Below are 25,824 nucleotides of genomic sequence, written 5' to 3' on the forward strand. Positions count from 1 at the left end.
TATGATGTGGGGTTGTGTTTTTCTTTAGGACTGTTTTGAGTCAAATGGTTAAAGGATTAGTCCACTTTCAAATAAAATTTTCCTGATAATTTACTCACCCCCATGTCATCCAAGATGTTCATGTCTTTCTTTCGTCAGTCGAAAAGAAATTAAGGCTTTCCGTATTCTTCAAAAAGCTTACGCTGTATGTCCTACGCCTACCCTATTCAACTTATGAAACGAACGCGGCGCCAGTTTCGTTTTTTTTTGTGAGTTGAATAGGGAAGGCGGAGGACATACAGCATAAGCTTTTTGAAGAATACGGAAAGCGGAAGCACGTACAAGGCAATCATTTGTGTTTATAAAGCTTATACAGTTGTATTTTTTTTTTCCAAAATGACCAATCGTTTCGCTAGATAAGACCCTTATTCCTCGTCTGGTATCATTTAAAGCTGCACTGAAACTGTATTGACCTTCAACCGTTTGAAGGCCATTGAAGTCCACTATAAGGAGAATAATCCTGGAATGTTTTCATCAAAAACCTTATTTTCGACTGAAGAAAGAAAGACATGAATATCTTGGATGACATGGGGGGGTGAGTAAATTATCAGGAAAATTTTATTTGAAAGTGAACTAATCCTTTCATTGAACTGGTTCACAAAATCGGTCCGAGCAGTTCTCGAGTCATAATGAGGCAAGTACCGTTGAACGAACTGAGTAAAAGTGTATTTATGTAGCTGTACTCATAAAATATATTCCTTGAATGTCATGTCAACGTGACGTCTCCTGAATTCATCAATCATTGTGCGTTTATGCTTGTTGTGGCTGTAGTTGTTGAAGCAGCTGTAGTATTCGCTCCAGACCATGAGGTGGCAGCGTCGCTCCAGCGCTCTTTCTGAGCCTGAGAGCGCAGAGCCGTCCGTGAATGTTTTTAAGTAGGCTGAGGTTACCTAGCAGTGAAATTCAATCCCTGTTTACCTGTAACATACAGCCAAGAAGAAATTAGGCCAACCTCAAGTCTTGCCCCGTTAAGTCTATTGTTTGTTACATATATTTTATTTGGTCGGCGCAAGCGATGTCAGGCAGTTGCGGGCGGAATCCTCCTCCTTTCCCTGATAATGAAGATCAGGAGGCTGAATTAGACACTCGAGTGCTGGACAGCGACGAGTATGATGATGAAGGCGAGGACATATTCACCGGCGCGAGAGTGAGACACCTGTTTCAGAATGAATAACCATTTTTCATTATCTGATGAATTGATATGTGGGGGGTTATTTAAATGTCATTTGACAGAAGCTAGCTGATAGCTTAGTGTTTGCAGCGGTTGGTCTAATCATGCAGCTCAGCAGCTGCACAAACTGCAATTATGACATGTTTATCAGCTGTTGTGTTGGCATTGTGTGTTCATCTCTTTTGGCAGAGTAAACCGATCACACCGACATCACCTCCTGATGAGGACGATATCTTCAGCGAGGAGGGCTCTTTCATCAGGACCGATGTCCATCACGCCACTAATGGCCTTCACTCTGATGAAGAGCTGGATCTGTTCACTGGTATTTCTCACCACTCCATTGCTGCAACATTACTCAAAATGAGCAATAAATACTTAATGACACTTGATTTCACATGCAGGCCAGATGGCAAATGAACTGCATGTTGAAAAACATAATGTATTCTATTCTATTCTATTCTATTCTATTCTATTCTATTCTATTCTATTCTATTCATTATGAATTCTATATCTTTAAAATAGCATGACAGAGTGAAACACAGATCATGCACAAAAGCTTTATCTGAGGTGCAAAAAGTGCTGAGAAATTGTACTTAAGTTAAAGTACAGTTACTATGTAAAAAAAAAAAAAAAAAAAACATTACTCAATTAAAAGTATTAAGTACCTAGCCTAAAATAGTTAGGAGAAAGTACAAAAGTATAATTGCATACAAGATTTAAAACTAAAACTTAATCACTTTTTAAAGCTTTTTAAATTGGCATTTGAAAATGAGACAGCAGTTTCACATTTTAGTATTTTTGATGCAAAAATACTAAAAAAAGTTTTTTTTTTACACTCAAAAAATAACTATTTTCTTATTGTTCTATGTAAGAAACTAGGACATAGCAGATGTTAAACTAAAAAATAATATCCTGAAACCTGTTATCTGAGTATGTACAGCTAAAATTATCAGATGATTTTACAGACCTTTGAATATTGTTATTTTGTTTTTGTGTGTGATTATAATAAAACAAGAGCTCAAAGTATCTCTGAATAGGATAGTTTATAATATGTGTGTATGATCACATTAGGATAAATATTTTTAAATTACTCAGGAAAGATTTAAGTCACAACGACAAATGTAATTTTAAGTTTACATGAATTGTAATGGAGTAAAAAGTATTATTTTTTCCTTGTAATTGTAATTGAGTAAAAGTACAGCACTTGGTTTTAACAGAACTCAAAGTAAACTACAGATTCCCCAAAATACTACTATACTAAAATATAGTGAAGTACTATTACTCAAATACATTAGACCACTGTGCTTTATCTGTTCTGCCTGTTCAAACTCCAGAGGCCACTGTCGAGTTGACGCTCACCAACACCACTAGTCAAGGCAGGAGAGAGATTATTGGCCCGACCGCATCGGCTTGCAACACCACACATGTCCCTAATTCCATACTCAAACCCAGCATTGTCACCAAGACCATGGAGGAGGTACTGAAACAAGACCCTTCATGTGCCTTCAGTTGAATTGATGTATTATTTATATAGATTCTTAATTCTAACTGAATGCTGATGGATTTTAACAGTTGGAGGAGGAAGAGAGTGGAGACCAGTTTGAGCTGAACATTGCAGTCACAAACCCTGAGAAAATTGGTATGTTATCCACCTTATTTTTTCAGTGCAGAAGTAAGCAATTTCCTGTGAATGTGCAAGACTTCAGATTCATCAGGCGCTATAGGTAAAAAACTAGCACAACAACTTGTGATAAATTGAAATAATATGATAACATCATGCAGCATAATGGACTATAATGTCATATTAGTTAAAATATCACAGTTATAAGAATAATAATAAAACAGCTGACACCAGACACGCATTCAAGTTACAAATGGTAGCCTAGTGCCTACTCTTACATTAAAAATAAAGTGGATATACTTGCATCATTTAGTTTGTCTAGATCAGTGGTTCTCAACCAGTTGCCCAGGAGGGGGCCTCAGCAAACTTCCAAAGGAAGTTTAAAATAAAAAATATTTTTTTACATTTTAGAATTATTTAAAATAGATTTTAAGTTAGAATATTTTAATACAATGCTAAATCTGATAAACATCAGGAAGTACATGAAATACGATTTCAGAATATATTTATCATATTTTCCATGTTGTTGTTGTTATTATTGTAGAACATACAGTTCTTAAAAGTTCTGGAATAAGAACATTAATCATAAATAATAATTAATCTATTGACACTCATAGAAAACAAGCAAGATTACAGTCATTATTACAGCTGTAGTACCAGAGGTAATATCTTAGCCTACATGTGTGGGCCTTCAAATATTTCCTTGGACAATGAGGAGTGAAAAGATTGCGAAATAATGGTCTAGATTGAGCCTCTTGTTCTGGATGTTCATTTGAGCTCTATAGTGACTGTTTTTTCTCCGTTATTGTGTTGCAGGAGATGGGATGAATGCCTACATGTCTTACAAAGTTTCGACTCAGGTACATAAAGCTCTTCCTTATTACTATTTTTTTGGATTGGTCAAGCTTAATTTATCTAAATTATGCCCTTTATCCATGCTTCTCTGTCTCTCTCCAGACTACACTGCCCATGTTCCATAATAAGACTTTCACAGTGCGTCGACGTTTCAGTGATTTCCTGGGACTTTATGAGAAGATGTTGGCCAAACACTCCTTGCTGGGCTGCATCATCCCACCTCCACCTCAGAAGAGCGTAGTGGGTAAAGAAGCTCTCATGCTCACTCTGGCTCTTTGTCTAGTGGAGTTATTCTAGTGAACCCAACTGGACACTCTGCAAAGACCCGGGTTCTTGAGAACATTCACTCTGTTGTCTCTCACTTGCATCATTTTACTTGGAGCACTCCGGTGTGATTTGCTGACTGAGCATGTGGTTTGTTGTTGTGTCACAGGAATGACTAAAGTAAAGGTAGGGAAGGAGGATTCATCCTCAGCGGAGTTTGTGGAAAAGAGACGAGCAGCACTGGAGAGGTGAACACATATCTAATTACACATATACATAAAAAAGAGGTCAACCAATTTATAGTTTTCAGTCACATGACGTGGTGCAGAGACCTGGAGGGTAAAACATCAATAGAACTGCAGCACAGGCCTGTCAGTTTTCCATCTGTTTCAAGCCAAGAATATTTAGATCACCGCAGTATTTCAATCACCAAAAACAACAGGACATTTGAAAATGCTTAACATAAACACTTAAAGAGGAAACTTAAAATTCACTTTTACATGGTGTTTGAACATTAATGTGTGTCCACAGTGTGTGTAAACAACCAGCATGTAATGGTAAAAATCCACCCACTCCTCTTATGATCCCCATAAATCAGAAGCAGTGTCTGAAAATACACTGTTCCAGATTTCCCTCTACTGTGACGTGACAGTAGGGACAAGCCCCGCCCATGACGGGATATGATCTGTTTTGTACAAATCGTATCCAGTCATCGTATCCAGTTGTAAAAAAATCCTATAATAACCAGAAAAACAGTAAGCAGTGGTGAAAACTATGTGACTTTTACACTATAAAGTCAAAGTGGAGTTGATTGTTGTTTTAGCAAATATGAGCTGCAATTTATCATCATTGATCCAGTCAAAAATGTCTGGTAGCCAAGTATTCATTTAATTGATGATAAAGATTAGGAAATATGGTTAAAATGTATTCACATGTTACACAATTGTTTCATTTTTGACTGGTTATATTTACTGATTTTGTATTTATTTTCTGTAGGTATCTACAGAGAGTAGTGGCTCATCCATCTCTGCTGCAGGACCCGGATGTTCGAGAGTTTTTAGAGAGAGATGAGGTCACCACCTTTATCATGTTCCTAGACACATCGTACAGTATTTTTAGTGGCATATTTAAGATCTAAACGTGTGTGTGTATGTTTAGTTGCCCAGGGCAGTAAATACTCAGACTTTGAGTGGACCCGGCCTGCTAAAGATGATAAACAGAGCGTCGGACGCAGTAAATAAGATGACCATAAAAATGAATGAATCAGATAATGTAAGAGGAGCTCAGTTTCTGTGTTTCTAAATTATATATTCTCCCAGGACGTTGTATTTGGCTAGTGATTGACACATCTCTCTGTGTGTCAGTGGTTTGAGAGTAAGCTGCAGGAGGTGGAGAATGAGGAGCAGCTGTTAAGGAGGCTGCATGCTGCTGTTGACTCATTAGTAAACCACAGGAAAGGTGAGAGTAAAAACTACAGTGTGAAGCCAATCTTCCAGATCCATGCTGTTACACAGCATCTCAATATCTTTCTCCTCTCGTAGAGTTGTGTAGTAACACAGCAGTGTTTAGTAAGAGTGTGGCCATGCTGGGCAGTGTGGAGGAGAACACTGCATTGTCTCGGGCACTGTCACAGTTGGCGGAGGTGGAGGATAAGATGGAGCAGCTACATCAGCAACAGGCCTTCAGCGATTTCTTCATCCTCGCCGAGCTCCTGGCCGACTACGTCAGAATGCTGGGGGCTGTGAGGGTTAGAGAGTACAATCACATAACCCAAAATCAGCAATTAGAACCAACTATGTAAGAAATATGATGTTGTTTACTGTGTTATTTGCTGCCCTCAGTGCTGTTTTGAGCAGAGGATGAAAGTGTGGCAGCGTCTGCAGGAAGCTCAGAGCACGCTGCAGAAGAAACGAGAGGCTGAAGCCAAACTGCTCTGGGCGAACAAACCTGAGAAACTGCAGCAGGCCAAAGATGACATAAATGAGGTAATCTTTAACAGTGAATGATTCATGTACAACAGTCTACATGTACTGTTCATAAGACCTGGAACTTTCTTGCAGGAGTGTTTTGTTGAATTCTGTTGATATACAAGATGATTAGTCACTAATTTGCTGTTCATGTTAAGCTGTTTTCTTTGTTTCTGTGCAGTGGGAGTCTAAAGTCAGTCAGTATGAGAGAGATTTAGAAAGAGTCACCTGTACTGTGCGCAAAGAAGTGCTCAGATTCGAGGTAAGACGTGTTGCAAAACAAAACATCACAAGTGCAAAAAATAGGCTTTTTGATGGATGCGTTTTTTATTTACACCTTACCAAGCATATAGTTGGATATTTCCAAGAAAAATAGAAAGAGGACCCCAGAGATTTCAAATGGCACATGCGAATGCTTCCGAGCAGGGTTCGAGACCAACTCGGAGCAGGGTGGTTAGGATTGGAGGGTGGGTTTTGGAGGCGGAGCAATGAAGAGAGGGGTCTTGCTAAAAGGTATAGTTCACCCAAAAATGAAAATTCAGTCATTTATATACCGTCATGTCATTCCAAACCTGTATTAATTACTGTTGAACATATATATATATATATATATATATATATATATATATATATATATATATATATATATATATATATATATATATATATATATATATATATATATATATATATATATATATATATATAAATATATACATATTTATATGTATGTGTGTGTGTATCTCATTGCTGCAGTCTATTTAAAAATATTTAATTCAATGACTCAATCATAAAGACTTCACTTGTTATATTACTGGATGAATCGGTGTTTTTGAATTAATCACTTGAATTGTTCAGTTAAATTTTTTTTTCAAGTCACTTGTAGCCACCTACTGGTGTAACGATGTAGTTGATACAATCTTTATTTCATGTTACTTTCCAGAGGTCATTTACTCTATTTTTACGCTATCGTAGAAATCAGTGTTTATATCCAAACTATAAAATGTTATCCTAGTACTGTGATAATTTGAATTATTGTAGACAGACATAATGATACTGTGTGGTTGAAAAGACACTTTGAAGCCGTTTCATACCTATACATGACAGCTGCTCTCTCTGGTTCAGTGGCAGCGCCAAAGCAGATTTGTTCCACTGTGATTGTACTTGTCAAAGGTTTAATAGACCTAGCCAAATAGTTGTCATCTAGGAATACGATCACGTCGGTGTTTGAATCAAGATAGCAATCTTTTAATGATTAAATGTGCAACTGTGATGAACAGCACAAAACATCACAAAATAGAAAATGAAACCCTTTTCTTTTGCTTTTGCAGAAAGAGAAAGCCAGAGATTTCAAACAGCACATAGTGAAATACCTGGAGTCCCTTCTTCACACACAGCATCGGGTAAGTATATATGTGTGTTTTACATACAGTATCATTGAATAGTCTTTCATGAATTATTTATCTTAAACTAGCTGGTGAAGTGTTGGGAGGCCTTCCTGCCTGAGGCCAAAGCCATCGCCTGATCAGAGCCTTACCTCACATGCTCCTAAACTTTGACCTTGACAACAGACAATCAACATTTCTCTCTTCCTATTTCCTTTGCTCTCTGTGTGTCAAATAACATGTACATCTTAATAGCTGTCCATCAAAAGGTCAGTCCTTAGATTGTTATGGTAAACTCACTGTTGACAATTGAATGTTTAGTTTAAAAGTTAAAGGTCAGAGCGGCATTTAAAAAAGAACAAGCTGTGTGGGGTGCAGCAAGAATTTTTTTTTTTTTTTATGCGTGCACGTATGTATGTGTTTAGTGTTATCCTTAAGGTTTTCAATGGTGCTTAGCCTGTGTAGTGTTCTAGTAGAGACATTAAACCACCTTTAAGATTGTTGAGTCTCATTTTTTCTGTGACATGTGGGGTGCGACTGAACATTGAGTTAATTCATTCCAGATAATACAGAAAAAATGTTTGAGATGTTCCCAGGGTCACTCAACCCAGCCTGATGTTGCACCACAAAGTAAGAGTATGATATAGAAAAGAAAAAACAAAACAATGAATCACAGACCAAGAAGGAAAAATGGTTGGTGTCTTTTGAATGAAGTCCCATAATTTGTGTTGATAGTTTTGACTGACTTTATGTTCTCAAACAATGCACTGATCTGGACTGGTCCAGATAAAGGTCTGCTTATAGGTGGACAAACATTTCTATTAAAAATTGTACTTGAACTTGTCAAAACGTACTTTAATTGCAAAAAGGTTTAATTCATTTTGGGGAGAAAGTGTAAAAACATTTTCACTGTGGATGCTTTTAATCTTTAACATTTGTGCACTGCTGGTGTATTCTTGATATCACACTACCTGCAGAAACCAGGGGGCTCATTTATAAAACACATGATCTGATTTGATCCTAAATTCCATGGATTTCATCCTACGTCCATAGAGATTTATAAAAAGAGAAAATGTTTAACTGGCTTGTGATAATTACGTCACTGAAATTAATTCTATATTAATATATAACTATGAAGGGATATTAGCGGGCATTTTGTAGGTGGAGTTGATGCTTTTGTTCACATGATTGAATTCATGATAAATTGCGAATTATTAAGCGTGATGCATTTAGGAACATTTTTGTGCATGCAGACGTTTTTATAAATCTTTCATTGGAAAATTTTAGAAATGTGTTCACATTTAGGATCATTCCATGCATGTTTTTATAAATGACACCCCAAGAATTTACATAACAAATATTGAGGGGCCACCCCCCATATTCAAAGCAGAGGTATATTCGTGTTTTGTTGGTTTGTTTGTTTGTTTGTTTGTTTTTGTTTTAAAGCCAGATTTACACCAGTTGTCAATTTTGGGCTATATACTTTGTAAAAAGCTCTTTTGCGGACACTAAATACTCTCTGCTGTTACACATATGTATTATAAGCCTTCATTTTGACTAATGACAAGATGTTAATGACCTATTACATGTAAGACATGCATTTAAAACAGTTGCCCTGTCAAACATGATTTGTCTATTAGATGAAAATAAAAAGGGATTTAAACAACTGTTGTCATCTGTTTCATTTAAGTACACCTTATCTCAAAGCATCACAATTTTCATCTAGTCAATACAGCATTGGTTCTATATGGATCATGTACAGAACATTTTCAGTCAAGCTGAATAGATGTGCACTGAAAGACAATAATTAAAAACAAACAAAACAATGATTTAAAAAGTTGAGTTAGAACAATTTTGACAATATTTAGTGGTAATAATTTAAAAACTCACTGGGCACATTTACATTACAACGGTAATTTGTTTTAAAGGTGCAATGTGTAAATTTTAGAGTGGTGAGGTTGTGAACTGCAACTAATGGTGCACACCCCTCCCTTTCGGAGAAGCTACAGTGGCCATCTGGCTGACACAAGACAAAGATGTCTCAAGACAGCAGAGAGTAACTTGTGTGAAGCAATGAAGTTTCTTCTTACTTCTAACAACAAAGAAGTCTCTGCTTCTAACAAACCAGATTAATACCATTGCTTTGTGCGTGTTCAATGTAGTGATGATGCCAGCTGCCTCTAAAAACATGAACGATTTAGATGAAGAACAACATAGTAATGAAACATGCTCTGTAGAGCAGTTTGTCCATTTAGGGCTGCTGTAGAAACATGTCACCGCATAATGGCAACCTGACATGGAGGGGGGACACGCGGTGTATAAGACAGAAATGGCGTATTCTAAGGTAATAAAAACATAATGGTTCATTATGTAAGATCTTTATGCACCACTGAAAACATAGTTATGTACATTATATTGCATTTCTGTCTATATATTCTCCAAAATTTTTCACATTGCACCTTTAAATACGATGCACCTGGAACTGAATTATCACCGTAATTATCATGAAAACATTTTTGATAATGAAATATAAAATTTAATTTGTATTCATAGTGTCAACATGTTGTGATCATTATGTTGAATGACAAAACATTAAAATTAAATAAACCACACCAGATTAAAACAAATTACTCCAATACAGCTCTTTTGAGCTTAACCTGAGAACACTGTTCTTCATCAGTATGTTGCTATTCTGAAATGTACAAATCAAAACTATTGTGGCTAAATCAGGAGATAATCACATAAAAAGCATGACCGTAAAATTCCACAATTGCATTATAAGGCCGCGACGTGTATTCAGTAGTCTTTTACTGCCCAACCTAAATCTTTAGGCTGATGCATCAAGTACACTGGGCTTATAAGTACACTAGAATTAAAGGACCAGAAGCACAAACATGGGGACACCAACAGTCCTTGTCTTTCAGAGAGGACACACACCTCTGGGGGAGCTTTAGTCTAGTCCACATCTCAGATCCTCCCTTTTACACACAATCATAATCTATCATTACAACAAAAGCCCGGAGCCAATGACACCCAGTCGTTATTTCACAGTTACAGAGTCTGTGCGATAAGCATTGTTACGGTAATGCCACTGACGACATCACAACTCTTAGTTTCCTTTTCTCTCTTCAAACACTTGAAGTTACAAGTAATAAAACATTACCAAATGTTCCATCCCCAATATAATAAAATGTGTTGCCAAATGTTTGGCTTAGAGTTTATCAACAAGTTGGCGCTGTGTCCTCATAGGTCCTCTTCACTGTCCCACTGGTCCTCTTTGCGGAGGAGCTGATATGATTGTCAGGAGTCGCTCTCATTTATGACATGACTGTAGCTAGCCATCGGGTCTTTTTGACGGCATAGCACTACAAACAGCAGTAGTACCAACAGGAAGAGCAGACATCCACACACCGCCAGCCCGATGATGACCTCTGCACACATGTATGAAAGTCCAAGTATATAAACTATTGTTATGACAATATGAACATAGATATTTTTTTTTTGTATTATACACATCATTATTCAATAAAGTCCATATATGGCCAAAAAATAAAAATAAATAACATTTCTGGCCAAAATATATTTCAAATATATGCTAAAAATATGCTGTAAACTGCTTTATGGAAATATATATTTTTTTAAATATATTTTGTTTAAACCTAAAAAAGCCATTTACATCTTAAATGCAATTTGGGTAAATGCATGCAATGCAATGCATTTTATTTTTATAGAAACATTAAAAAAAAAAAAAAAAAAGTAAAAATAAAACTTATTGAAAATATATTTATGTAAATTTATTTTAAAATCTATATTAGCAATATAGTGGTTGGCCATTTTATGTATACAGTTGTGGCCAGAATTATTGGCATCCTTCATAAATATGATCACAGATGACTCTAAAAATAAATCTGCATTGTTTATCCTTTTGATCTTTAATTCATAAAATTAGCAAAAATCTAACATTTCATTGAAGAAAAAGAATTGAAAGTGGGGGGAAAATAACATTAAGAAATAAATGTTTTTCTCCAAAACACATTGGCCATAATTATTGGCACCCCTAGAAGTTTTTATGAGTAAAATATCTCTGAAGTATATTCCCATTCATATTTATATTTTTTTAGCTCACCAGGATGATCATGAACATGAAATTTTCCAGCCATGACTATAAACATGAGGAAACACAAAGGCCAAATTCCCTTAATCATTCATCACAATGAGGAAAACCAAAGAATATAGTTCTGATGTGCAGCAAAAGATTGTTGAGCTTCACAAAATAGAAAGTGGCTGTAAGAAAATAGCTAAAGCACTGAAAATCCCCATTTCCACTATCAGGGAAATAATTAAGAAGTTCCAAATCAACTAAAGATGTTACAAATCTGCCTGGAAGAGGACGTGTGTCTAAATCGTCCTAATGCGCGGTGAGGAGGAAAGTTTGAGTGGCCAAAGACTCTCCAAGGATCACAGCTGAAGAATTGCAGAGATTAGTTGAGTCTTGAGTCTCAGAAAGCCTAAAAAAAAAAAATTATCAAAAGCACCTACATCCCCGCAAGTTGTTCAGGAGGGTTTCAAGAAAAATCCTCTGCTCTCATCCAGAAACAATCTCCAGCATATTCAGTTGTCAGACAATACTGGAATTTTAAACAGGACCGGCTTCTATGGTCAGATGAAACTAAAATAAGAGCTTTTTGGCAGCAAACCCACCAGATGGGTTTGGTGCACACATGGATAAAAAGTGCCCCATGCCCACGGTTAAATATACTGCTGGATCTTTAATGTTGTGGGCCTATTTTTGTGCTGGAGGTCCTGGACATCTTGTTCAGATACATGGCATCATGGATTCTATCAAATACTAACAGATAAAAAAAATCAAAACCTGACGCTTCTGCTAGAAATCTTATAATGGGCTGTGGTTGGATCATCCGTCGGGACAATGATCCAAAACAAACATCAAAACCAACACAAAAATGTGTCACTGAGCACAAAATGAAGCTTCTGACATGGCCATCTCAGTCTCCTGACCTGAACCCTAAAGAAAATGAGTGGAGTGAACTGAAGAGAAGAATCTGAAGGATCTGGAGAGATTCTATATGAAGGAATGATCTCTGATCTCTTCTCAGGTGTTCTCCAAACTCATCAGGCATTATAGAAGAAGATTTAGAGCTGTTATCTTGGCAAAAGGAGGTTGCAAAAAGAATTGAATAAAAGGGTGCCAATAATTGTGGTCAATGTGTTTTGGAGAAAAAGATTTATTTCATACTGTTATTTCCCCCCCACTTTTAATTCTTTTCCTTCAATGAAAGGTTAGATTTTTGGTAATTTTATATATTAAAGATCAAAAGGATAAACAATGCAGATTTATTTTTAGATTCATCTTTGATCATATTTATGAAGGGTTCCAATAATTCTGGCCACAACTGTATGTTGGATTAAAAAATATAAAAAAATATATTTTTTGCTATATGGAAAGGATTTAGTAACAGATTGCAGTTAAAATATTTATAATTTACTGTTTTGTGTGCATAAAAAACATGTACGCAATTTTATAAATGTGCATGATTGCTTTACCAGTGTCTGTGGCTTCTTTCTTTATCTGACACTCTTTATTCCTGTCTTGTGGTATGACATCACGTGTGAGGTCCACAAAGTCCTGTAGGGGGCAGCGCTGGGAACAGCCCGGTAAAGACACATTGTATGGCTCAGACACGGCACTGTCATTGCGATAAAACATCTCCACTGAAAACGTCCTAAAAGAGATAAGCAAAGGAATATTTTGGTTGACCGAAGACGTATTTTAAAAACATGAATTTAGGAAAAACACAGACGATATGTTACCCGTTCTCTTCCTGGTGAAGTTCAATTAAATGACACGATGCATAAGGTGGCTGCAGGCCATTAAAGACATTCAGGGCTTCCTGCAGAGCTACAACTGTTGTGTCATGCTAGTAAGGAAAGATTTACATGAGAAAACATTACATGAACAGCTTTCTCTATACAGAATACACTTCTTTTTCTTGTTTTTTAGAAGACTATTAGAAGACTGAAGAGGGAAGTTTAGGAGTTTTGGTCTGCTGATGTTGATTTAGCGTGACACATGACTTACTGCTGAGTATACCATCATCTTCACTTTTTCTTTAGCGTCTGGAGCTGCTGCGATTGAGAGATTCTTGATGATCTGATTTAACAGCAGGCCTGCGAATGAGAGCGTAAGCAAAGTGTCACATGATCACAGTACTGCACATTTCCAGTCTGAATGTAGAACAGTCCATTGTTTCTTTACATAGACGTGCCCCAGCACTATAATTACACACAGTTTCAAGCAGCGGCCTCTCCCCCTATTCCTACAACATTGATTTGCATATGTGTACTTTTTTTAAATGTTATTATTATTGTTTTTTTATTCATTTATTTTTTTATTAAAATGTAATAATAAAAGATACAAAAAAAAAAAAAAAATTAGATGCTCTGTCCAGGGATAAGCTCTCACCTCCCTGAAGTCTGCACTTCTCCTTTCTCTTATAGACTCCAAACATAATCTGAAAACCAAAGTTCTTCAGCACCTTCAGAGTTTCCATCACATCTGGAGTCACCCAGCCAGGTGGCGACTTCCCATGTTTTGCCTGGGGAAGGAGAATAACAGAACTGATCTGACACATTCATGGTGTCACACACACACTAGGGAACAGCTTTAACCACAAGCCATCAGACTTGAATGACTCTCACCCCGTTAGCCTCTCTTCACAGTCTACTGAACTTGACTACTTAACTCTGTGCACATGGCAACAAAGAACTTAACTTGACTAATTATAGAGAGCAATGGTGACCATCCACTTTTTCAGTGGAGTTGGTTCCAGAAGTATTTTACCCCCTTCATTTTTCCCATAAGGATTTTAGAAAAGTCTTTGTTAAAGTGTTATAACCCATGAACAAAGCTAACCACCTATGAGGTCAATCACAGCATTACTAATTTTGATTTGAAGCTGAAGAGTTCTTTTGGCGTAATGGACTATATGCACGGGTTACTTCCTGGTTGTCGTTAAGCCAGCTCGAGCACTTCCGGTGAACTGTTAGCTGTTCATTCTGTAGTCGTTGTACATCGACACAAAACCATCTATCGTTGACTTTTTAATGTTGTATTTATATTTTAATGTAGTTATCACATTTACCTAATTTGCCAATAAACCAGTTTTATTGATTGCAATAAAGACGAAGCTATTGGGACTGTTTAAAAATGCCGTGTCTGTAATTAGACACGCACACACATTTTTTCCCAGCACTTCAAATGTTATTTTTAATGTGATGACCACAAACATTATTTGTTCATCCTTCTGAGATTGTCCCCATTGTAAAACCGAACGTTTAACAATATAGGAAATTTAACATTTGATAGAAAACACTTATCTAAAAATAAAAAAGACAGTAATTAGCATTTTAACCACTAGATGGCGGCAAAGTTGCATTTATTTGCGCACATATCAGCCATTTCCTCTAAACGTTTTTCACTTCGTTTTTGACTAAATATTAAACATTATAAAATAACTAGGTTTAAAATACATTTTGTCAATGTGAAGTATGAAATACTCACAAAATCTTATGAAAAACAATAACTTTTATTGTGAATTACACAGAAAGCGAGCACCGTGCTCTCCCTTTGTAATCACAGCAGATGTCAGTCAGTGCAGTGCAAGATCAATGATTTCAGCACACTTGTGAAAACACACATTTATTCAATTAATCTAACTAAAGTGCACAATAAATATTAAATTTTCCACATAAAAGTGTGAAAACTAATGGTCGAATTGAATTTAGCCGAGGAGGAACATTGAGGTACGTCTTTATTTATTTTTTATGCTGTCTTGCGTTTGAATAACTAAATTAATGCTATGCCACACTATTTAAGTGACTATATTCTGATTATAAACTAAGTATTACACTACCGATGCTCAACACACCAGCAAATGACATCTCACCGGAAGTTTTCGAGCTGGCTTATATTAATGCGGAAGTTCTAAAGAACGCTCCGTGCATATAGTCCATTTGGTTGTCACAATTCTCTGTTTGGTGGAGATTTCTTTTAAGGATCATGGTTAATGTAGTTTCCCACCAGGAATTCCATTGTTAAACTTGATTATTTAGAAAAAAAAAATGGAAATGTGGGCTGATGGCTTCAACAAAAGCTTATGTCATCAATTAACAACCTCATAGCTCACAGCAGGTCTGTCTTTAAAGCTTTATAAAGTTATTGTTAAAAATCAATTTCCTTATGGAGAAAAATCAATCAGATTTTTACTTTCAGAAATGTAATGTTGCACTCTTTAATGAGGTTGATAAACTACATTAGTTGCACACACACTGTCTTTAATAGATCATTCATTCACATTCATATGGACAACACTTAAAAGGTGCTCTAAGCGAAGCCACGCGTTTTTAGACCAAAAAATTTTTTGTCACATACAGCAAACATCTCCTCACTATCCGATAGCTGCCTGTCCCCTGAAAACACTGTAAAAAACGCGGTCTCTGTAGTCGCCACAAGCTCCGAAAACGGCAATAAAAACAAACTGGTGCAGCCTGGACCACTTAACATAATAAACATGCTCCAGGCAATAACCGACAAGCAGCATCAATACGCAAACTACTTACAATTTAAATGCGCGTTCATGACTGTTTCGGGGAGCACGGAGGGGAGGGCGAGGAGGAGGCGGAGGGAGGGTCTAGCTAGCCTCTGTTTTGTTTGACAACACTTCAAACGTCAACAGGAAGTTACTCCACCCAGGATCGCTTAGAGAGCCTTTAACAGGCGATATTGTCTGGCAGAGTCTCTTAAAGATGCAATGTGTAAAGTTTTCAGTGGTGTATAAAGACCTTACATAATGGACCGTTATGTTTTTATTACTTTAGAATTAGCCATTTCTATCTACATACACTGCAGGTCCCCTTACATGTCAAGTCACCATTTTGCATTGGCATGTTTCTACAGCAGCCCTTAAGGGACAAACTGCTCTACAGAGCACGTTTGATTGATTAGATACTCTCTGCTGTCTTAGACGATGACATATTTGTCCTGTTTTGGCCACCGTAGCTTCTCTATATTGCAATTCGCAACCTCATTGCTAGATCCCTTAAAATTTACACACTGCACCTTCAATGCTAGATGAAGTCAAGAATAACGTGCACATGAATGCCAGGTGAAACTCACCTCACAGAACAACGTGTCATAGACACTCCAAATAGACTCAATGGAGGCCGTCTCCAGTCCTGTTTTGTTTCTCACCATTTCTATAAATGCCTGCATAAAAACACAATGACATAACCATGATTGTAGTAACTTGTTTTGTATTGCACATTTACATTGGAAGACAGGGAACATACTAACATTATAAGGCACACTAACTAACATGAAAAAAAAAAAAAAAAAGGAGCAAGTTATAAAAAGGAATGGACACGTGATATTAAAAAAATGTTTTAGGACAGCACTAAAATAGTGAATATTTACCTAGTGTCCCAAATGACACACTATACACTATGCACTTGTACACTATGTACTCAACCATGTAGTGTACCATGTCCTTTATAAGGTTATTTATTATTATTCACAGTCAGTCTGATTTACCCAATGAAATTTTCGAAATTCAACGAAATTCATATTCTTAAAAAACAGTATATCCTCTAAAATTATGGGAAAGATGTTATTAATTTTTATCAAAAGCCATATAAACACATCCAACCAAAATTTTGCTGTAAAAACCACAACAATAAAAAGGTGTTCAAGTATTTCAGGAAAGGAAGAACAGAAGACACAAGGCTCTGTCTCAAACTGAAATCTCTTCTGTAAAAATTCCCCTCATCTACTGTTAGGACTACTGGTTAAACGATGTATGTACTCTAATGAATATTCATGAGCCAAAGCCTCCTCTGGGCATCACTATTTTAAACCAATCGAGAAAACTGCAGGATACTTTTTGTGTTGCACTATATCATAATAAATCACTATAAAGTCCATAGACAGATGACCTGCTAATATAAATGGGTTTTTGCAAGGTGGACTCACCATGTAAGTGTCAGTCATGTTAAGAAAAATGTCTGATTTTTCAGTCTCTTTCATGAGCTGTGTGTAACGTGGACAGTCTTCTAGCGGGAATGAGAGCAGCTGGAAAGAAAAAACAAATGCAAACACACTGTAGGCAGGTTGTGTGGCCATGGAAAAAGATTTCACATATCCAGAGGCATTTACTGATGCTGCTGCTGTGCAAATATGAACTCAACACTGAAGAGAGGCCAGGGCCAAGTTTCAGTGTGCTGCAAAATTGTGGATAGAAAAAGTGGGAACAGAGCTTCAGTGTGATGTCTTACCCTCTCTTTATCCTCTGGGACAGTGTGAACAGGTATCGGCTGCCATTTTAAACCTGGATTAAACTCCTGAGAACTGTTAGGTGGGAACAGGCCAGCCAGGTTAGCTTCTGCACTCATCAGAGTCCGGTCAACATCTGTACTTCTGATGAATATCTGCAACACAATATGCAATATGCTATTTAAACATGCCAGTCTGACAACTTTGTGTATCTGTTTATTGAACATGTTTAAAGAGAAATTTAAAGAGACAGTGACCTCATGCCGGTCATACTCCTCACTCAGGAATCCTCTGTACCGTTTCTTCAGAAACTGACCTAGTTCATAGTGCTGCCTCATTCCCTCCTGGAAAATTGAGAACAGCGAGTTACAGTAATAAAAACAACATCTTACTAAATCTTACAGTGAAAGGATGAAATAACATCCTTAAAGGGTTAGTTCACCCAAAAATGAAATTTCTGTCATTAATTACTCACCCTCATGTCGTTCCAAACATGTAAGACTTTGTTCATCTTTGGAACACAAATGACAGCATCGCGACTACCGCTACTTTGACGCTTAAAAAAGATCATAAAGAGATCGTAAAACTAACCCATATGAATTGAGTGGTTTAGTCCAAATTTTCTGAAGAGACTCGAAAGAAAAAATATTTAACTTAGGCTTTTATTCACAAAAAAACATTGATCAGCGAACTTAAAAGCTCAACCGAACCTGCTTCATGCGCAAGAACAAACCTCTTGCGGAAGCTCAAACGTGCTGCGCAACACACAAGAATGAACCTCATTGGTTCTCGCACACGTCAAGCAAACATTGATTGAACTTCTTTTACCACAACTGATGTGTGTTGATCAATGTTTCTATGTGAATAAAAGGCTAAATTCAATCTGTTCATCATATAAAGCAATCAAGTCTCTTCAGAAAATTTGGACTAAACTGCTCGATTCATATGGATTAGTTTTAAGATCTCTTTATGAACTTTTTGAAGCGTCAAAATGTCAGTCACATAGCTGTCTATGGAGGGACAGAAAGCTCTCAGATTTCATCAAAAATATCTTCATTTGTGTTAAAAAAAAAAAAAAAAAAAAATTAATGACAGATTTTTTTTGGGGGGGGGGGGGGGGGGTGAAAAAACCCTTTAAAGTACATTCAGTAATTTGGTGCCTATTAAAAAATTTACACAGACTGTTGTGCTCATAGTAGTTTTCCATAAAAGAAGTTTTTTAATTATGTAAGGTGCGGGTTACCCCCCATGTTAAAAGAACATGACAATCAATTGTAGATGTGTCCATCCAGGATTTTCAAGCTGCATGTTAATGCTATAACGGCCTCCCCACAATTACGTCATTTGCAGTGGGAGTGGGCGTTCCCTACAAGCTCTTTTGGTATGATTTGCTTATCGCAACTGGGTAATGTATTTTTTCTCACCACAAACTTAGCTGCAAAAAATTATTTAAAAAAAATATATTTAAGCTTTAACAGAAGCATATAGCATTGATTAACAATCTCAGAGCTCACAATAGGGCTGTCTTATGGTTTGAAAGTTACCGTTAAAAAAAAACTTTTATTTTTACTATTCACATAATATAGCACAACCTCTTGCACGTTGCTGCATAATGCTCCTCAAGTAGCATGCAACAGATTAAAAAAAAGAGAATAATGTATGTGTGAGTGCATGTCTGCATACCTGAGAGAGCTGTCCAAAACCCTGGGGCCAGTCACTCTCCTTGTAGGGATCAGTTGGATAGGCCTTGATTGGAGATCTGTCGCCATGACGATAGAGCTGACAGAGAGGAAGTCAAATACTTGACTGAGTACTGGGGATTTATGTGTGTGTGTGTTCAGGAAGACAAACTACACAGTGCAACTGCAGCTAGATCAGCAAATCCAGCTTGTCATGTGCTCACACTGACACCCGGATACGAGCCACACACTAGTCTGTAAACATATTCTAATTAGATAAGCAGATTCAGTTATCTTCTTATCTTTATCTCTGTCTTTCACAGAAATGAGCTGTGGCGTGATCTTCTCTCATTTACACTTAAGTCTATAGTAGGATTTACCTGTATCGCTTTCCAAAGAGAAATTAGGTTTTCTAAGAAAGCTTTCATTTATAGCCATGTTACACAATCACACTTAAAAAGACACAAGGCTCTGGTTTAAACTTACTCATTTGCACTAACTCCAAAGTTGTAATTAACCATAAAACATGTACATGAGCACGAGTCAGACATGAAGAAGGAAAACAATCATCTCAAATATGATAACAACAACACAAGAACAAGGATATGGATACACAAATTGAAGAAAAACAGTATTGAAGTTAAATCACATCTTTAAATAAATTAAAAAAATCTGTTGCTTTTGTCATTGTGTATAAGTTTGAAGGATGAAATTAGAGAGTTGAATTCAATTTGTTTATGAATGGAAATTTTGCATAACCTACGATATAATGAAGTTAGCAAGACAATCAAGGGATAAATGATCACAGTTTTCATAATACTAATATCTTTTAAAAATAAAGGAGTGGCTTACTTCTGCAAGACTAAAAATAAAGGCACTTACAATCAGCACAGAACTTATTGTTTATATTACAATCCAAAAAATAAATCTGTAAAAGCTCTGTCTACTAAACAGGATAGATTTTATGAAAAATCTGAAACTGGACTTCCTTAATCTAACAAAAGCCACTGGCCTTTTCCCCATCTACGTCTGTTACAAAAGAACCCCAGTAGGATTTACCCCTTGGTGTAACTTTTCTTTTTATTTGAAAAATATTACAAATGTTTGTTGTTGCATTTCTTATTTGAGAGACTAGTGACACCTAAAAGAAAAGCAGAATGTATAACATTCGCTTCACTAAACATTGAGGCCTGGTTTCACAGCCAGTTTCACTGACATTTGACACATATCACTGCAAGTTACTTTCAGTTAAAGCAGCTCAAACATACTTTTTAGTCTGGGACTAGACTTAAGCCTCGTCTGTGAAACCAGGATATGTGACTTAATTAGGTGGACTAAACCTACTGGGATAGCTTTTAACCAAGCTTTTTATTTAGCTTTTTAATCAAGGGATTATATTGCTTTGAGAAGCCATGGAGCTTCATAAATTGCTCCTAAGTTAGAATATAACCAAAATCAAAGGTAAAATGAAAGCAACAGACAACATGTCTCGTCATGTGATGAAGCCAAAGATTGAGCAAGCTGACAGACAGTCGAGAACAAGCTGTAGAATTAATATTTATCAATACAAATTTTGTAGCAAACATTTTGTAGCAATCATGTCAGCAGATATTGCGACCGGCATGTCTGTCGTTGTTTCTGGGTACAGTATCAAACTAGACTGATAACAACAGCAAAGACCAGTATCGACCAATACACAGTAGAAACAACATTAAAAAAAGACAAAATCATTTCACATTCACACTCAAGACACATGTTTGTTATGCATAAAAATATGAAACACATAATAGGAAGAATAGCAGAATTTGTGTGTCGTTTTATGAATTTTTTTTTTTAGACGAACAGTTTTGTCAAACCAGGTGCTGCTGCCTACATTTCCTCAACACACACTGGCAGTAATCTGGACAAATACATTATACTCACCACAGTGACAAACTTGAGCGTCCTCTCTCCACTGGAAAGACTGAATGCGAAGACAAACACGACGATCAGAAAACAAGAATCCATACTTGCGGACGAGCAGCTGAGGTAGAGTACAGTAACCTCATTGAACGATCGTTGCCTGGCTGGTCTGGCAAACAGAAAACACAAGCAAGCAGAGCTGCAAGGTTTTCCGGGTAGAGGAGCGCTCCCATTGGTCAACGCACTCTGCAGCTTTAAAAACACGTAACGTGATTGGCTGTCTTGCAACAGAGAAGGACTACTCGGGACTAAATCGCAACATTGTCTTTTGATAAGATAACCATAAACTGCAAACGTGGGTCATGTTTAATCTGACATCCAAGTTTAGTCTTAATTAAGGTGTATTTGAATGTGTGAACCAATTGCTTTCGCACTTAACCTGCTATCTTATATTGAATACCCCTAGTTGGCGTTTTTCATTGTTTTTTAGTTTCCTATATTTGTATTTGCAAATAAATATTTTTAAATATTATGTTCATACCCATAGGTGTAGTAAAAAAGTAAATAACAGGTTCTCATTTAGCTAATGAATTAATCTTTATCCATTTGTCGGCGTTTATTAGTCAAAGTGATTTTATGTTCGAGCTTGAACGATGTTTTCGGTATCAGATCATGATTCATGAATGATCTGTGCTCCATTGGCTTTGTCTGTACGCGGAACACAGCAGCAACTCTAAAGTACATGCGACCCTATTTTCGGAAATAAACAGGAGTATTCCTTATTACATATATATAAATCCGAAAATAAAATTAATGGGGACGATTTAGGAAACGTCGCTGCTGCTTAAGGTCTCCAACGTAACTTACTTGTTTTATTTAATATCTACGATTTCAAGGAGTATAATCGGACAAAAATATGAGGAAAAGGTAGGCCAAAGCTGAAACCCCGAGTGGTTGTCTTAAATATATTTTAGATTAAAAACACTCATAATTTAAACACTGTGTAACTGTGTGGATTAATACATCACCTGTAAAATGTACCCTGCTAACGGCTAACGTTACATGTGAAAGCGGTTAGGTTAATTTCCTCATTCAAAAACAAACAACCATTGTAAATTAATGTTATAACTTTCAATAGTTCCTTTATTCTATGACCGTGAAGTTAATTTAATAAGCGACACTCCGTCTATTGCACTTTTATATCCCCAAATCTATCCTCAATAGCAGAAGATAACAGCTAAAGTCAAACATGTAGCCTGTCAGATGGAAGATAGCTCAAGTTATATTAGTGTAACAAAACCTGCAAAGCTTATCCGCCTGTTTTTCAATCTTTCAATATTTATAAATGACTTTTTATCTGTTGCTCTGTGCAGTATTTTTAACCACATGATAGAGACAATTACATGAAATTGCGTTTAGCATTCTTTGATGATTTATAAAGATTATTTAATGATATCTCTTTACTGCTTTATTGTAATGTTTTGTTCTTGTATCTTTTGGCATTTCTTTTGTTGTTTGCTGAAATATATATGTTAACTAATGCTATTATAGTTATATTTTGAATTAGTTTTTTACTAAAATATGCTGTTTTCTTTTTAATTTTAGTTAGGCATGTTTTTAAACACTTTTATATACAACCACAAATCAAGAAAAGTTGGTACATTTAGTAAAACACAATAAAATCAAGAATCTCTGATTTGTTAACTCTCTTGAACCTTTATTTAACTGACAAAAGTACAAAAATGATTTTCAATGTTGATTTTAATGCTTGCAACACAGTCCAAAAAAGTTGAGACAGGCATGTTTACCTCTGTGTCAAATCACCTTTCCTTTTAATTACACTTTTTAATAATTTAGGGATACTAATTGTTTTCCTAATCTTACCTGATAAAAGACAGCCTAATTCTCCTAAGTGTCTAAGAAACCATACTGATGTAGCATGTGCAGAATGTGGCCTGGCATTTTCTTGCTTCCCAGGAAATATGTCATCTTGATGGCAGTTTATGTCTTTGTACAATTCAAATATATGCCTCCATATCAATGGTACCTTTATACAAATGCAAGTCACCCATGCCGTTTACACTGACACACCCCCTTAACATGACAGATGTTTGCTTTTGCACCTGTCTCTGATGAAAGTCTGGATGGTCCCTTTCGTTTTTGGGACTGAGAAATCAATGTCTGTTTTTTTTCCAAAAACATGCTGAAATGTGGACTCATCTGACCACAGCACACATTTCCACGGTCTTTTGGATCATCTGAGATGAGCTTGGGCCCAGAGAACTGCATAGAATTGATGTATAGATTTCTCCTTGCGTAACAGATTCAAGTTGCATTTCTTGATGCAGCAGCAGACTGTATTAAGTGACTACGGTTTTCCAAAGTACTCCCAATATATTTGAATCATGTGACAATTCTCTCATGAAATTTGGCACAAAGTTCCCAAACATGATACCCGCAACTATTCACCTGCCAATTGTGGACTGCTTCAATACCGTTTAACTAGTATATTCTGCTTTTTTTGCCTCTGTCCCAACTTTTTTGCAGCCATCAAAATCAAAATTAGTTTATATTTACAAAATAGAATTAATTTGGTCAGTGAAAACATTATTTTTTTTTTTCTTTAGATAATTTACAAATCACAGATTATTGTTATTTTATTGCTCAAAATGTCCCAACCTTTCTTGATTTGGGGTTATTGTTTTTAATACATGAAGTTAAACTAAATGAAAATGCAAAGTGTTGCCTTGGCATCTAACTGAAATAAAATATGTTTTAAATTTTCTTTTTTTTTTTTTTTTAAGTTTTTTTTTTAAGTTACGGTTAACATTTGTTTATTTCAAGTAAAAATGTTTTATAACTATAATAACCCTGTTTCCCACCCAGAGTTATAATCTTCTATAGTCTTTTTACTATACAATAAAAGTTTATATTTTTCTGTTTAAGTTATTCAAATGAATCATTCTATAATTGGATGATGTGTATTTGTGACCTAGGTTATGGCTGGCTCTTTATTAGATGATGTCTATTTTATAGATTACTGCTGATTCTTTGGTTGTCTGGAATGAAGTTTTCACACTGCTATTCCATGACCTGCCTATTCATGTGACACAACCAGGATACACCATCGTTTGGCTCTGTAGTGTTGATTCGATACGCTTTAAAATGTTCTGTTACACCTTCCTGTGTGCTGGAAGATGTGACGTTGCATTTAATATTTCCTTCCTCACATTAAATAAATGGAAATTGCCTCATTCTCATTAAATTGATATGGATTGAAATCAAGGTTTGACTCTCTAAGATATACATGAACGTTCTCATTTTTTCTACCCTAGAATGATGGCGTGTTAGTATCAGTCGTGGTCTAGTGTGTGTGGGCCGGTGGACGGCTCTGGGTCCGGTGTGAGAGGGACGGATTGAGGAAGTGTGTGTGGAGATGAAGGTGGGACAGAAGAACTCGGTGTGTATCCTGTCCAGTCGAGAGCGAGGAGCACGTGGTCTTGCCTCACACAGGATCCTACAGCAACTTGTAGAGGAGAAGACACAGCGCATGAAATGGCAAAGCCAGGTAACTGATGCACAGATCTTTGGCACTTCCTCTGTGGACTATAGGCTGTCATCTAGGAAATGCCTGCTCAGTACTCGTGTGTCAGAAGCAATATGCTGCCTGCTGATCTCTAGTAGTGTCAATATCACAATTAAAAAGGAACTATTTATCTTTATTAAGATGGTTGGTTTTGTTTTATTTGTGGTGCCAACTGTAGATCTTTACTGTTTGAGGTTCTAAATAAATAAAATCATTGTCTGCTGCTTTAAATGCTCAAGCTCTTTAAAGTCAGTGGATTCTGATTGGCTGTCTGTTTTCAACTTTCATCAGCTGAAAAAAAATATGGTTATAAAAGTGATTCTGTTGATATTGTTCCTCTGTGTCGTCTCATTATCATTATAGTTGTGATGTGTACTTACCTATTCTCATAGAATTAGAATAATTATTAATAGCTATTGTTATAGTTATCATTTTTGGTGTGAACAGGCCTTAATACTAAGGATGGATGTGACTAAAGTGAAATCACTGCTCTTTTAAATTTCTTCCGGTGTCACAGAAAGTGGAGTTACCAGACAGCCCCCGCTCGACCTTTCTTCTGGCCTTCAGTCCAGATAGGTAATAGCCCACTGACTACTCCTTCATAGTCCTCAGTACTAATCTGATAAATAAATAGGCTACTGACATCAAAACTGACTGACTGATCAGGCCTCTTAGACATCAGAGGCCTTTCCATTCAGGCCCTATCATCAGCAAGATAATTAGAGAGGAATTTTTGGTATTTTTTTTCTTCATAGGTCCTTAATGGCCTCTACCCATGTGAACCACAACATCTACATCACAGAGGTTAAGACAGGAAAGTGTGTTCACTCTCTGGTGGGCCACCGCCGGACACCCTGGTGCTTGACCTTTCACCCTAGCATTCCTGGCCTTATTGCTTCTGGCTGCCTGGACGGAGAGGTCCGAATCTGGGACCTGCATGTAAGTCTTGACTTTATCTGTATTGAATGATTGTTTTTTCAGCTTGCACTCTTTTTTTTTTCAGTACA

The 25,824-nt window shown here is 36.5% G+C and overlaps 3 protein-coding genes across 6 annotated transcripts in view; 2 read left to right on the plus strand and 1 right to left on the minus strand.

Moving 5' to 3' along the window:
• Positions 1–862: 862 nt before the first annotated feature.
• On the plus strand, positions 863–10,356 carry snx1b (sorting nexin 1b). Its single transcript, XM_067402204.1, has 15 exons — positions 863–1,186; positions 1,400–1,532; positions 2,545–2,687; positions 2,783–2,849; positions 3,648–3,691; positions 3,789–3,930; positions 4,120–4,198; positions 4,947–5,022; positions 5,109–5,222; positions 5,315–5,408; positions 5,492–5,697; positions 5,792–5,935; positions 6,099–6,179; positions 7,249–7,320; positions 7,392–10,356. The coding sequence occupies exons 1-15, from the start codon at positions 1,055–1,057 to the stop codon at positions 7,440–7,442; spliced, it is 1,578 nt and encodes a 525-aa protein (XP_067258305.1). The 5' UTR covers positions 863–1,054; the 3' UTR covers positions 7,443–10,356.
• acp2 (acid phosphatase 2, lysosomal) lies at positions 8,970–21,420 on the minus strand. Its single transcript, XM_067402205.1, has 11 exons — positions 21,253–21,420; positions 19,334–19,429; positions 17,908–17,994; positions 17,653–17,805; positions 17,351–17,449; positions 16,499–16,588; positions 13,787–13,919; positions 13,403–13,491; positions 13,135–13,241; positions 12,868–13,046; positions 8,970–10,733 (listed from the first exon to the last, which is right to left on the minus strand). Exons 1-11 carry the CDS (start codon positions 21,334–21,336, stop codon positions 10,603–10,605), a joined length of 1,248 nt encoding a protein of 415 aa, XP_067258306.1. The 5' UTR covers positions 21,337–21,420; the 3' UTR covers positions 8,970–10,602.
• A 428-nt stretch (positions 21,421–21,848) lies between these two features.
• The window catches only part of ambra1a (autophagy/beclin-1 regulator 1a), a 98,168-nt gene continuing 94,192 nt past the window's right edge, over positions 21,849–25,824 (plus strand). For all 4 annotated transcript variants that reach the window (XR_010896519.1, XM_067402206.1, XM_067402207.1 and 1 more), the window contains exons 1-4: positions 21,849–22,158; positions 24,567–24,799; positions 25,335–25,393; positions 25,573–25,756. Coding sequence is in view for 3 of the 4 variants with exons in the window: in XM_067402206.1 (XP_067258307.1) it covers positions 24,668–24,799; positions 25,335–25,393; positions 25,573–25,756 (375 nt within the window). In the remaining variant the exon portion in view is untranslated. The remainder of the gene's footprint in view (positions 22,159–24,566; positions 24,800–25,334; positions 25,394–25,572; positions 25,757–25,824) is intronic.

Source organism: Chanodichthys erythropterus, chromosome 11 (genome assembly GCF_024489055.1).
Source record: "Chanodichthys erythropterus isolate Z2021 chromosome 11, ASM2448905v1, whole genome shotgun sequence".
NCBI classification, from domain to species: Eukaryota; Metazoa; Chordata; class Actinopteri; order Cypriniformes; family Xenocyprididae; genus Chanodichthys; species Chanodichthys erythropterus.